The sequence below is a fragment of the Pyxicephalus adspersus genome, chromosome 6, assembly GCF_032062135.1.
Source record: "Pyxicephalus adspersus chromosome 6, UCB_Pads_2.0, whole genome shotgun sequence".
NCBI classification, from domain to species: Eukaryota; Metazoa; Chordata; class Amphibia; order Anura; family Pyxicephalidae; genus Pyxicephalus; species Pyxicephalus adspersus.
Window position 1 is genome coordinate 67,677,642 of NC_092863.1, and position 14,439 is coordinate 67,692,080.

The window sequence follows — 14,439 nt, forward strand, 5'->3', positions numbered from 1 at the left end:
TATCTAGCATAATGTGGAAATGGGGGGGTCCATGGATCACACAAATTCTTCCCATGCTGCTATTTAGAATGCAGATCACAGTTTTGCTGTAGGGGTTGAATCATAAATAATTGTTCCAATGTATTACAGCTGTATTCATATTTCCTAAACATTCAGCTACCAAATAAATGTACTTAATACAAGGTAGAAGCACTTAGTTCCACATAATGACAACTATGACAACTGCTGGCCACAAGTGTGATAAGCTAAATTAACTAGCAGAATAATTTCTATACTAACCTTACTAAAGCCAATTGGCATCCAATTGGCACTGTTGCTCTATCACTCTTTGCGCATAGCCATTGCTCTTTGCACACATATGACTATTAGATCATTATTACATCCTAAAAGCCTTCACCAGGTATTTTAGCAGCAACTGTCCTCATCCAGCATTTTATTGCATGTTATTTTGAAACAATAGAAGCCATGTTTTATTCACAGCTTCCAAGCTGGTGACATTTTGTCTGTCCTTCTTGAACTATGATTCATTTAAAACTAATAAAGGATTGTGTACTGTGGAATTTGGCATTCAGCATTACGATGTAGTTACATATAAACAATATATTGTTTTCATTCATGCTCAGTCCTTGACTGAAAGCCTGATTCATCCATTAGACTTCCTTTTAAATATAGCCTTCTATGATTTACAAAATCGAAATAAGTGACCAAAACATTGAACTTGCATATCACAAATATTTTTGTGCCAGATTATAATACATTTTTATATGTAGATCATGTATGATTGTACAAGTATCATGTACAAGTTTTGGATTTCTCATGGAGGAGACATTGGTACCTAATTTAATGGAATCCTCCAGTACTTCATGGTTTTCCTAATACAATGACTTTTAGCTCACAAAATATGAAGGTAAATAAAGCATAAAAAATTGTAGGAAGGTTTTAATAATAAAAATGTATTTATATTTAAAAATCCATAACTAATTTATTTTCATCTGAATAGGAATTTGGTATATAGCTCTTTTACAATATATATTGTCTAACATAATTATGAAGAGCACAAACAAGTTACCAGTAAAATGGTACATTTTCTGTCTGCTCATCTGTATAGGATTGACATTTTTCAGCATGAACGCCACATTCATATTTTCTCTACTTTTCTCATTTACTGTGTCACTTTTCATATATATAAAAAAGGCCAACAATTGCATTATTTTGAGATAGTAGAGGTAGGTACCTACTATAGAGCTCTATTATTAGATGTAGTTCTATAACCACAGTAAACCTACATTGTGACCATACCTTATATGTAGCAATAGTGTTTCCTGGCAGTCACATAACACTAGTACATAAAAAATGCCAATCTGTACTCCCGTCGAGTGAATGGAGCATCTGATTACCAATTTAAAGATATAGGGTTACCTCTATTCTTCATCATAACAAGCTTGTTGGCCAGGAAACAATACCTGACAAAAAAAAATAGTGAACAGGTTTCTAAAGGTGGAAGACAAATGTAGAGAATTCATTCTGTATACTTTTGTATAAATAATTCCATAAAGTTTTATGATCACCTCTGCTTAGCAGGGATTAGAGAGAAATGTAAAACTATTGTCTTACCTGGTAAGTGAAGCATAAAGGTGTCAAATTTCAAAATTTTTCTGAAATGGTAAATCTCCAGATTCTTAAGAGTGCAGTGCCCCTATTCTTTAGTTTTACCTATATAAGCATTTTTTTGGAGGAATTTCCTAACATTGCATTGAGGCAACTTTTTTTTTTATATATTTATTAATCTATATAGTGCAACATTTTTTTGCAGTAGACTTAGTGATGTCACTTTTGGTTTATTTGTGATGTCATGTTTTTACTGAATACGTACAATATAAATTAACACTGTCCTAACAGGCATTGTAGTGTTACAAAAAGTTTTAGTGCACATCTAGCCTTGAGTATTCCGATTCACATGTGTCGGGAATCTTATAGTCATTTTGATGGCTCTAAGATATATACCTGGTTTCTGTGTTTGGTTTCTAATTAAATGTGTGAATAGGGTTACCAGATTTCCTTTTTACCTAACCTAGCTCTGCTCCCAGCCTTAGCCTTAATTTTTTTTAGGAGATGTGTTGCCTAATACAATGATTTAAGGGCGTACCTATTAGAAATTATTAGTTAAATAATTTTTAAACTCCAAACATTGGGGTTAAAAATAGACTTTATGAAAATGGTACCAAGTGTATCGCTGCAACTTTAATCAACCAAGTATCTTCATGCCAGTTTGATGCAGTTAGAGTAATGAAAGCTGGGCTCTTGTTGCTGTGGGTTACTTCACACCACTGCTTTTTGCACCTTTTGCTAATTAATAATACCTTTGGAGTTGTAAACATGTATTACATAATCAAATAGGATGCAGGGTTTGTAATTATGTAGTAATGTACTACTTTTTCCTGGTATAGTCAGGGGAATATCCTCTGCTTGGGGGCCAAGAGCATTTAGTGCATAATCATTTAAAGGTCCTGGTAAAAGCATTTTATAATCTAAAGTAATAATAAGGGATTTACCGACACAGCAGGAATAAGAGTGTGTTAATTAAAATGTATAAACTCTTGGGGTCATCCTCAAGAACAGACTGTTCTTTGAATTGTGTTTGTAATGTTCCAGTGATGGTTTCAAGCAGAAACAAAGGATAATCTAATAATGGCTTCATAATAGTGGGAGCTAAAACACAAGAAACACCTTCTAATAGTAACAAGCTAGGTGATTCTAAGATTAACTACACAGAACTCAAGGTTATCAAGTACATCAAGTGCAGTGCTCTGTCTGGTGGGTCCAGTGCTTATCCCAGCCTTCTAAAACCATACAGCTTACCAATATTCACCAAAACTGACATTTTAATTAATCTCCCTGTATGTATTCCTGAACTATTCACCTAGAGAAATGCTCACTTGTTGATTCCCTTCTAAAAAAGGCTTAAGGGACAATTTATGCTTTACTGTTCTGGCTCATTAACATTCTTTGTGTTAAAGCATTCAATTTAAATGCATGTTCTGCCAGCACAATTTAACAAATGGAAAAAACATACAGTTTTTTTTTCAGAATTATATTACCATACATTGTGATATACTGCAGTGCATCGTGGTAACATGTGCTTTATTGCAATGCACAAAAGCATGTTTATGGTGGCAAAATAGCATGTATTTGTAAATAGGGGAAAGTTTATAGCATCCATGCAGATCTTTTGTAAGAAATGGTAAACAAATATAGTTTGTTCAGAATTCTCCCCAGAAGGTAGATTTAAATGTCAGTGTTGGTGTTTACAGCCATTACATTTGTAGCAATTTGTAAAACATGTCCATTGCATGAAAGTTAACTTTAGTAATTGTAGGGGCCCAGAATTGTATGATGCGATAATGCAGGTTTTACTGCAAGATTACACAACGCATGCCACTTTTTGCAGTGCCATTTATTTAGAATTATACCTGACCACAGCAGGCATTGGTCAGTTGCTGTGCATTTTCAGACATTTCATATTTAACTGTATTTTCATGTATGACATATGTGTTAGCTCATGGCAACAGACCACAAAGGTATAAATCCAGCCTAAATGTTAGATCTGGCACAGGTGGGTCTCAGCCTTTTACAAAGCATTTTGCAAAGCTGTTAGCCAGATATACAAAAAGTCTTTAACCACCTTAAAGGAGGCTTAAACACATGATTTCTGACTTCTTGAATCTTATTGAAAGTCTGAAGATGCCAGCTAGCAGCCTATTTAAAATGGCAGCCATTACTGGTATTCTCATATGTGCCTAATCCTCCCAAACTGGAGATAAAAGAGTAGTTAAAACTCAAAGGTGACTGAAAGCTTTAAAATAGAATATGTACTTTAGGGTCTCCAAGAAGCCTTTACCAATAATCATACTCATGCACAGCATATTTGCATCTACTGAACTTCCAATTATTGTTATGGTACTGACATCTCTTTGGGTCATCCCAAGGGTTTTTGTGTGTTTCTTCTTTATCGGCCAGGCAGAGATGATGTCACTGCTCTACATGCTTACAGTAATGACATATTTAAAAATGAGATTGGACTGTCACATGAATGTGATGAATAGAACAATGCTCATGAGTGTATTGTGTGTGTGTACAAACTGTGTGTGTCTAGTTTCTGCATTATATTCTTCATTACCAGTGCATTGGGATTTCTCCACATGCCATGTGGCTTCTGATAATCATATGAGAAAATGCACAGTGCAGCCCAATGATATCATCTTCCCACAATGACTTCACTTGCCCCATTCCCACTAGAGTTAGTTATTCTCCTGACCCCACCATTCCTCTAATTAAAATGTAAATGTCTAGAAATGTCATATTCAGATATTCTGCACTCACTTGTATATGAGTTTAAGGGTTTGTCAAGACGAGAAGGCAATTTATAGTGTTACATTATAGATGAATATTAGTGAAATACTTTTATCTGTTCTCTAGTCCTGTGAACAAGCATTTGAAGACAAAAGAAATCCAAAGCTTATTTAAGCTTTTTTTGTAATTAGTCTGCCAATCAATATGGCTTAGGCATCCTAAAACATGAGTAGAATAAAAATATATGAATTTAATGACTAGGGATTGAAGAAAAAAACTCTTTTGAACATTTTGTGAAACTTGATGTGTAAAATGATCTTGTCATCAATTAAAGGAAAACTTTTGCGAAAAAATATTGTATTCTGCTAACTGTATGCCATTTACACATGTAATGCGTATTCAGGATATCAGTTTGTTATGTATGTTTATGTGTATTTTACTTATCCATTATGTGCAGGCCAATCTGTCCAGCAAAAGTAACAGTGGCAAGGTTAGGGACAACTATAACAATGCCAGGATGCTTAGAGATAACCTTTTAAATCTTTTAAGCACCACCATTGATCCTCTTATGAATTTATATGGATACATTCAATGCATAAACATTTATTTAGAAAAAACTTTATTTTCCTATTAAATATTATAAAAACATTTTCAAGCTTGTTGGGAACTGTATTTTTAGAATGTCAATATCTTTACTTGGTTAAAAATTGTAATTGCCAAAGCATTATAGGGCCCAACTTCCACAAGCATACCCCAATAAGGCACCAAATATGAAACCATACATAGCTACTAATTTTGCGGCACCTGTTTTATTAAGGAAAAAATCAATACATCAGTAGTATATTAAATTATTAGGTATTGAAAATGTTGTAAATATGCAAGCTGAAAGATTAATTTGTTTAACCAGTTTTAGAAATTCTCTGGTTAGCACCTATGCTTATCTATATACGTGCGTTGATACAGGTTGTGGTGTCTGTTATTTTTGTAAGAGTGTTCTACAACAGTCTATTACACCAGAAAAAAGTATGCTTTTGAATATGTGTTGCCGTGTATGTGGTAGGGTCATTGAGGGCCTAATACAATGTAATAGAAACCCTCCAAAAATATGCCTGTCCTGCTTATGTTGATGTGATATGTTTTATCAGAACATTTGTTGCATCAATATTTTCTTTCCTTTTTAAGCTGCAAATGTCAACTGGATGACTTTAAAACATAAAATGTATGGATTTTTATTACCAGATATTACTTTTAAGTTTTTATACAACTTGATGTATCTGGATTTTCATTAGTAGATCATTTCTATGAAAAATGTATGTATTTATTGGCAACAGTACTGTTTTATGGCTAATGAAAAAAGAACAGCAATGAGTACAATATTCGGGACATTTGGTTGTAGTCCAAGAAAGGTTTGAAAGTTCACTTTATTCCGCTACACAGTTCATCAGTTTAGGTTTCAGTTCCTACAAGAGAATATGCACAATATTGTGCATGTTTTTTCTGGTTGTGTAATATCCTTCTAGAAGACTAAACCATACCAGCCTGACAACTCAGAATGACTGGACCATGTGTAGGATTGTAATAAAAACATAGTTTAGAAGTTCTGTTAGGATAAGTTCACATTACCAGAAGTGGTGCAGCTTAGAAAAAAGCAAAAAAATGAATATCAGGGTCTTCAAAAATGTAACTAGGCAGATACTGTAGTTTGATTTATGTGTACTGAGCTGCCAAAGTCTTCGGAAACATTCACATATTCATTCAACTTAATATTGCTTCCTGGGGAGTGTTTTTTTATGGTTACTCTTATATCTTATCTTGTAATTCAGTTTTACAGGACACTGGAGCTATTAATATTACAATGCTATTTTTAGAGTTATTTGTAGGAAGGTGCGGTCTTCCAATTGCTGGATAGCCAGCTTTCCCCTGCTGTACAGAACAAGTTCTGTATGTAATTGTAATCTGCAGCAGGCACCCATATACTGGCACAACAGCCACCGGGTGGTGATATATGTCTGTGATAATAATGTCCTGCTACATTCAGCACTCCTGTTACTATGGCTGTGAGGAACAAAGATCGTGCTCTTGCACTCATGTGGATGTATTAATTATCAGTAAAATGTGCTTTTACAATGGGGAGGAAAAAAAATCAATTTTCAAGATTCCTTTAAGCACAAGTGGTTCTTCTGTGACCAAGAGTCTGAAAATACTTACTTAAGGTAAAAGGTAAAGTGGCAACGTACATTAATCCGGTGATTCAGTCACTAAAAGCATCTTCAGGGCAGCTCTGGGAAAGTTGTTAACTTTGTACTGTTAATGCATAAGGGTTTTGAATAAAAATGAACATAATCTCTTGCTTGAGTGCTTGATCCCATTTTTAATGAATATACACCTGTCGACACATGCATTAGCTATGCACTGGAGGGAATAAATATATATTCCCCTACCACATGTAAAATATAGAATAAATGACTGGATACTACATTTAGAATATCATGTAGAGTGATTTGGGCAGAAGAGGATGTTTACATCCAAAATGATGATATATGTTTTAGGGCCTTTTTTGGTATAATGTTTTATTATAGTCCTTGCTAATGTGTTTATAATAGGTGGAAAAAACTGAAAAAAAAATCATCTTTTTTGTATTTGTATTGCTCTCTAGACTCTTATTCCCTACCACTATAGGATGCTGAAAATGTAGCCGGACACCAGGAGAATGTAACTGCTGTACAGGAGTTATTTTGTAGATGGCCAACCGATAACTCTTTTGAAGGAATGGAGCTGGCCGCAATGACAATGTAGATGTTGTATGCATACACAGGGGTTACAATATAGATGTCCAACCAAGAACTCTAAGGAGTGAAGCCTGGTGCTGGGACAGTAAAAATACTGTGTGTATGAACAGGAGTTCCATCAAGAATGGCCAACCAATGACTCTTTAGAAGGAATGGAGCTGGGTGCCAGGTCAGTGTAACTGCGGCATGCACAGGAGGTGGACCATAGACCTAACCAATGACTCTTTTGAAAAATAGAAATCTGGATACTGCAGAGAAAATATAGGTAGCTGCAGACAGGGCAGAGGACATTACAGTGCAGCTATAAACAATAACAGTACTTCAGTATATTAGCATGACATTGGGTTGGCCAAATACCCATTAATGACAGTGTATTTCATCTACATAAAAAGTGAATTGCCTAAAATCTCTACCCATGAGACAACTGTTTGATACCCTGTCACAATGTTCCAAAGCAGTGGTATTCGCTCATATAAACTTTTTATTTTGTTACTTACCATTATAAAACATTAAAAAAAGCAATTCTGATATGGTAGGGTAGGATTGTCTCATGTTAAACTGGATTATGAAATGCATTTAAATTTAATGATAAAACCTGTTAGGTAGATATCAGAAACACTGAGAAACAATATAAATCTTTTGTGTTAGCCAGGCATCGCTCCAGGCATGGTTTACGATGGCAGAGTGGGTACTGTGGAACTATCTAACTCTTGGCATAGTATGGGCCCTTCTGTAATAGGCCCTCTTTTATGCCTTTTATTAGATTGTCACAGAACATTGCACATTGGCATCTGTACAGAAATTTGTACTTTTGCAACAAGGCAGCTAAATATTCGGGTAAGTTCTATTTTTGTGGATCTCTGCATGTCATGTGCAGCTACCATAATGGTTAAGTGTGGAATGCATTCACTACTGGATTAGTTTAAGATAAAAGCAATCAAAAACCTAATTGTGAAATTAATTGAGAATATTTGACAATTAAAAATAAAACAAATATATTTGTCATTTTTCAGCCTTAAAAAAGTCTTGATAAATATATTCATATAAATATAGGAAATTAGAGCACACACCTAATTGCTTCAGGAAAAGCTTCAGTCTGTTATTTGCTTCGTGCATTTTAGTAAAAATCCATATTTGGATTGCATGCTTTGGAAAAATAAACGTGTTTTTGGGTTGTTTTGGGTAATTTGCTTTCCAGATTTATAGCAGCTTATAGTATTGCTTCTCATTGCATACTTATAGGGGTGATTTGCTACCCCAATTGGCATCCCTGCCCACAGAATCGATTGCGGTGAAAACCGTACCATTGTTTTCTGTCTGTAGAAAAGGGGCATTTTCAAAAATACAATTAAAATTTTAGGAAATATTTACAATGTTAATCTCCTAATTGTAGTTGTGTCCATTATAAATAAATATTATAATCATAATGTGAAAGAATAAAGTTCAAATTGCCTCATGTTTATTACCTCCTGATGATATGTGTTTTTATACATTGCTCAGTACCACAGATGCCAGTTGTGCCTGGACTGTCTTGTTGTGGATGAAAGTATAGTAAAACTTGTATGATCCTGTCAGTATATTGGTAGATTGACATATGGAGACCGGTGTATTTATAAAGCAGTGTGAGTGTATGTGAGAGCCACTAAACATTCACTGCAGGTGAATCATTTGCTGAAATGTAAAACGCATGAAAGATGCAACTGCGGTGTATTTTCTATGAATATCAAATTGGCTGATTTATAATATATATTAGAGTTAAAGCTTATAACTCCAAAAGCCCTTTTGCTATACTTTGTTATATTACTTTAAAAGTTGCAAAGATTGATCATGCCAGATTCCAGTGAAGTTGTGACTTCCTGTGCACTTTTTCTTGTGCCTCTGCTGCACTGAATATTGAAATAGTTATTACTTGCATTAACCCAGCAGTGAGCTTCAAGTTATGAGAGGAAGTGTGTTACTGGCAGAATCATTGGGTGAAATGAAGAAGAAAAATATCTGAAAAAAAAAATATTGCAGCCACCATACCCAAGGTGTGTAAAGCTGTAATATAATAAGTTTTTGGTTGTTGGGTTTAGGCATACTTTATTCTTCAATGACCTTAAACCCTAAATAAAAGAGGGATAGAAAGGCATCACATGGTGGGGGTTAGTTGACTACACAGGATGTAGTTGAAACATGGCAAGTAAAATTACTGTATGCTGTACTAAATGTTTTAGGAGCTTCAACTTTCCTCACGTGAGTGTTCCTTGCGTATCCATTAAAGTTCTTGTTCTCAAGAAAAAGTAAACATACATGGACTAAAAAAAAAAAAAAGAAGCAGGCGATGCCACAGACTGAAATACCTTGTATAAAATGAGCATCCTCTCATCAGCTTCTCCTCCCTCCCTTTTAAACCATTGCAGGTAGTTTCAATAAGTTTTTGGAAGTAATATATTATTTCTGCAGCTTTACCTATCCCAAACAAAACCTATGAATTTTAGCCAGTAATATGTATATTATATTATTTACCAGCCTAATAATACCATAAAAATGTAATCAGCCCATTATACCATAAACAAAAAGAAAGAAGAAAAAGAAAACAAGCCCTAAAACATATTTATCCAAATGCATTTTTCAAAGTACATACTTTTTTCCCCTGGCTTCCTGTTCCTGGATCAAGACAGGAATGACATAGTAAATGGCTTCCCACAGCCTCCTGGGATTAACACATTAGACATCCCAGGATGCTGCATGTTGGTATGGGAAAACTTATTGTACTATTTCGATCCCTGAGATCTGCAGAATGTCTGTGCATGTGTGAGAGTTGTCATTGTCATGAGGGACTTGACTGAATTTTGGGAGGAGAGAGCTGACTTTGGAGATGGGATTCAAGATGCTAGCCCAAGAACGAAGTGGGGCAAGAAGTTCAATGCTGGAGAGGAACGGTGTGTTGATGGGTGGTTGAGAATAACAAATAGTTGACTAGTCGATAGAAAACCAAAGTAGTTTAGTCATCTTACTCCATCTCTATATTGCTCCTTCGTCCCTGCTGGAAAACCATGGCAGATCAAAACTGCTAAAACTTGCATAAGGACAGACAAATCTTTTGCAATCGGCCCTACCTCACAAACAGCCTAAATCTTACTATGCATTGCAGATTTTTCTTTTTTTTTTTTTTTAACATGGCTGAAGGGCAGATTGATTAGTAGACGTCATGTGAACAAGTCCCTAAATGAAAGAAAAATGACCTACCATTAATCCAGCGTTTATAAAATGTCAGCTCTAAAAATGTATAATACATTTTCAGTAAAGACATCTGAACTGGGCTATATTTTTTTTTATTGGCCGGACAATTGTTGAGAAATAAATGAAGCTGATTGTCCTTTACTAACAGGCAGAAAACATCTGTTGTTTCCGTCGTACTAGAAGTTACAGCAAAGGATCACGCACTAGAGGGGTTAAACTGTATTATTTCAAAAGTATTCTTTGAAGAGATTTTTGCATAGAAGCAGCAGAAAATATCATCCCATGAAAGCAACCAAGTGTGCCATATTTCAAGGGCATTTTTCACTAGTAATGAGCAGTCACAAAATGTGATTTAATAAATGCTATTTCAACCTTAAGTACCTTGGATATCTAATGTTCTGAGAGCAGTGCTTATGCTGGGTCCATAGTGAAACCCTGCAATTGCTAATGAGATCTTTTTAAGCAATGACATGCTTTGCAAATTGTAACAAAGAAGAGTTTACAGAAATTGACGTGGGCAATTATGGAACAAGGTTAATGATCATATTCCTAAGTGAAATAGTTTAATGTTTCTGATATATACTGATTATATCAAATTATAACCGAGCACAAAACCGCTTGTCATCAGGGCTTCCATTACAATGATGCGCAGCCTCTCCGTGCCTCTGTAACCATCTCTGCCATTTTAGGATCAGGATTATGTTAATTTTATTTTATTATTTTCATTGTTCATCTGGTTATGTTTTGTACACATGAAATGCCTGTTTTTGTTTTAGCTTGTAGCCTAAAGACAGGAATTTCTTAAACAAGATGCTAATGTATTCATTGCTTTAGGAAAGTTTAGGTTAATACTATTCATTCAGCTTAGAACGAGTTAATCAATTTGTCATACTTAACTATGTAAATTCCATTCTATCGAACATGATGGCCTGTCATTTAATTATCTAAATATATTCTAATGGTGCTTAAAGGACTGAATTATTAAGTGACCTGTTATGTTTGGTCCTCAAGCAGACAGAATATAATAGTTATCAGTAGTGAGGTAATTGGAAATTGTAAAGTAGTGTGATGGCATGCAGCAATATTCTATACTAGACAGCATATGTGTGTCTGTAAATGGGCAGACTTTTGTAGTGTTGCAAATGATAGTGGATAATTGGTACCAAATGACCATCCTGTCCTAAAATGAGCCCAGTTAAAACTGGATAGATTCCATGTTGCAAATAGCAGAAAGTACCTGGGACAATATCAACTGTCAGCCTGAATTTGCTGTCATATTCTAACCCATGACCTTGACCATGATCATGAATGGGCTGCATATGATTATGCCAGCCAGTGACATGCATGTATTAGGGACACTATAAAAGCCATAAAATTGGTGCAGTTTTTTCAGTTTTACAAAATATGTATTTATATATTTTATTCTATTTAACAACTTTTGGGTAGGCTTTTATCCAATCATGCCACTACCACATGGTATGAGGTTTATTAGGCGTTAGCTCACAGCATGGTTTTGGGACTTCCATTCCCACATTGGATGCATTTGTTTTTCTAAAATGTAATGCAGTAGGAGGAAGATAAGAAAAAGCATTGATTTGAATGGACATTTTCACCAAGCTGTTTTCATATCTGTATTTATAACATAAAATCCGCTGTGTTTGGTTTTTATGACTACAGTTTCTCTGCTCAGCATTTTATCATGTTGTGGAAAAGAAAAAAAATAGTAAATAGGTTTATATTAGTAAAGTAAAATGATACAGTAGCTAATTTTAGTTAAGTTTATCAATAGGCTTTAGGAATCTTCTTGTTTACTGATATAATAATATTTATTTTGCTTCCACAGCTTTAATATCCATTGGCCGGTATAGCAGCACGATAGAGACGGTGGACGTTGGATGGTGTAAGGAAATCACAGATCAAGGAGCAACTCTAATTGCACAAAGTAGCAAATCCATACGCTATCTGGGTTTGATGAGATGTGATCAGGTGAGATTTTATTGTTTATGGTGTATAGCAATGATTTGCCCTTCACAAAACATTTAGGTTTATTTCTATCTCTTACTACTGTTGTTCTAGCTACTACTCTAGTGTTTTTTTTTGTGTTTGGGGGGGGGGGGGGGGGTCCAGGGATTTTTATAAAATGTTTGCAGGTCAGTAGACCCTTGTTCATGTCAGTATTAAATGTGCAGTTTTGATGAGCCACCAAATAGTTTAAATTCCAATTAATACATATTTTGGACATCAATTGGGTTTTTGTATGCGATGGGTCGCTACACGAGTTTGTAGTAATTGTGGTCTTGTACAATTAAAACACATTTTATAAAAGAGTTAAAAAAAGTAGAAATGTTAACAATAACGTGAAGGTTCGCTTTAAGAGGATCTGCTGAACAAAACCTCATTCTGTACTCCACACTCATCCTTTCAGCCATACTGCATAGACACTATCACCTTTCAGTACTATTTTGTCCTTGTATAACCCAATTCCTACCTAAGCTTTGTTTTGTCTGAATGCTGGCCCTTGCTAACCATTTTAAATGAATTCTATAGCTATATGAAATCCCTTCAAATCTATTTTAGATAATACAGTTTCTTTTTTTCCCATTCAGTAGTTGCAAACCTTGACCTTTTTCTTCCTGGAGATATTTGTCTGCTATCATTCCTGTTGTCATTGACATTCTGACTAAATTAACGAAGAATAAGTTGATTGAAATAAATATATATATATATATAATATTATTCAAATAGTGGCAAAAGTGTGGAAAAATGCTGTATAGTAAGAGTGCTTTCAAAAATAGAAGTGTTAACAGTTTTTATTGTTTTTTTTTAATATTGCAAAGTAATTTAGAAGAAGAGAAATATAAATCAGATCAATATTTCATGTTACCATCCTTTGCCTTCAAAACAGTATCTATTCTGACACATAGCTTAGCAAAGTCCCATAACTTTAAAAAAAACAAAAAAAAAAACATCCAGGCCCAGCTAAAATTTGCAAATACATACATCAAGTCTCCCTCGCAAGCATGTGGGAAAAGGTGTTTTGTTCTGATGAGACCAAGGTTGAACTTTTTGGCCATAATTCCATGGTATGTTTGGTGCACAAAAACATCACTAAACACCATCCTCCTAGTGAAACATAAATTATACAGGGTATAGGTCACTTTAAAGGTGGAAAAGGTTTTGAAATAATTTATTGTTGTCCCATTTTTATACCTCACAAAAACCTAGCATTTTAACAGGAGTATGTACACGTTTTATATCCATTATCCATGTATATTCATTAAAAGGATTGCTGTCATTAAGAAAAGAGAAACCATTTGATAAAACTTTAAATACTTGTGATTTAGTGCAGTTTATGTAGTCTTTATATTTCCTCACAGTAAGTAGAACTTCAGGCATAAGCAGTGGTGTTCACATGTGTGAATGAACAGTCCAGCTTCTTTATCCAAGTAAGGCCTGTTTAATACTGGGAAGAATTCATAAAAAAGATTTCCAATCTTTGCACTAAATGTCAAAAAACAAAAGAAAATATTTCCACATGACTGGGCTTTTTCACAATGTTTATAGAAGATACCCAATTTCAGCTGAGATGTTCGTAGCTGATTAACTTGTCCTTGCTGAAAGACAATTGTGGAGTTTTCTTTCATCCTTTAAGTGGAAACACTTTTGCAGTAGAAAGGCTTAAGTCTTTCATTTTTTTTCTAAAGCAGCTGGATGATTTCCTTATAAATTTCTATACAATAAGAGTGTTTAGTTGCAAGTTACCCTCTGTTGAAGAGCTTCTGGTAAGCCAAGAAATATGTGTATACCAGTACAACAAACCTCTTTTTGCAGTGCATTTACTATGTCCTATAGGGAACATATTTTTATAAATATATAATATATTTTGACAAAACAGAAAATGCTTATATTTTCACATGGTCCTACCTAAAATAATGGGTTAAAAAATTTGAATGTTCCACCCAGAAGGATCACTCGCAATCCTGAAACAAATGCATGAAATTCTTAAGTAAAAATTCAGTTTTACAACTACACCTAAAGAACATACGGCAAAATGTGTTCTGGTCATCGCATTATA

General features: G+C 34.6%; 1 protein-coding gene across 2 annotated transcripts in view; it reads left to right on the forward strand.

Moving 5' to 3' along the window:
- Window positions 1-14,439, forward strand: part of FBXL17 (F-box and leucine rich repeat protein 17) — a 387,353-nt gene that overhangs the window by 358,734 nt on the left and 14,180 nt on the right. For both annotated transcript variants that reach the window (XM_072416108.1, XM_072416107.1), the window contains one exon: window positions 12,208-12,350. In XM_072416108.1, coding sequence (XP_072272209.1) covers window positions 12,208-12,350 — 143 coding nt within the window. The remainder of the gene's footprint in view (window positions 1-12,207; window positions 12,351-14,439) is intronic.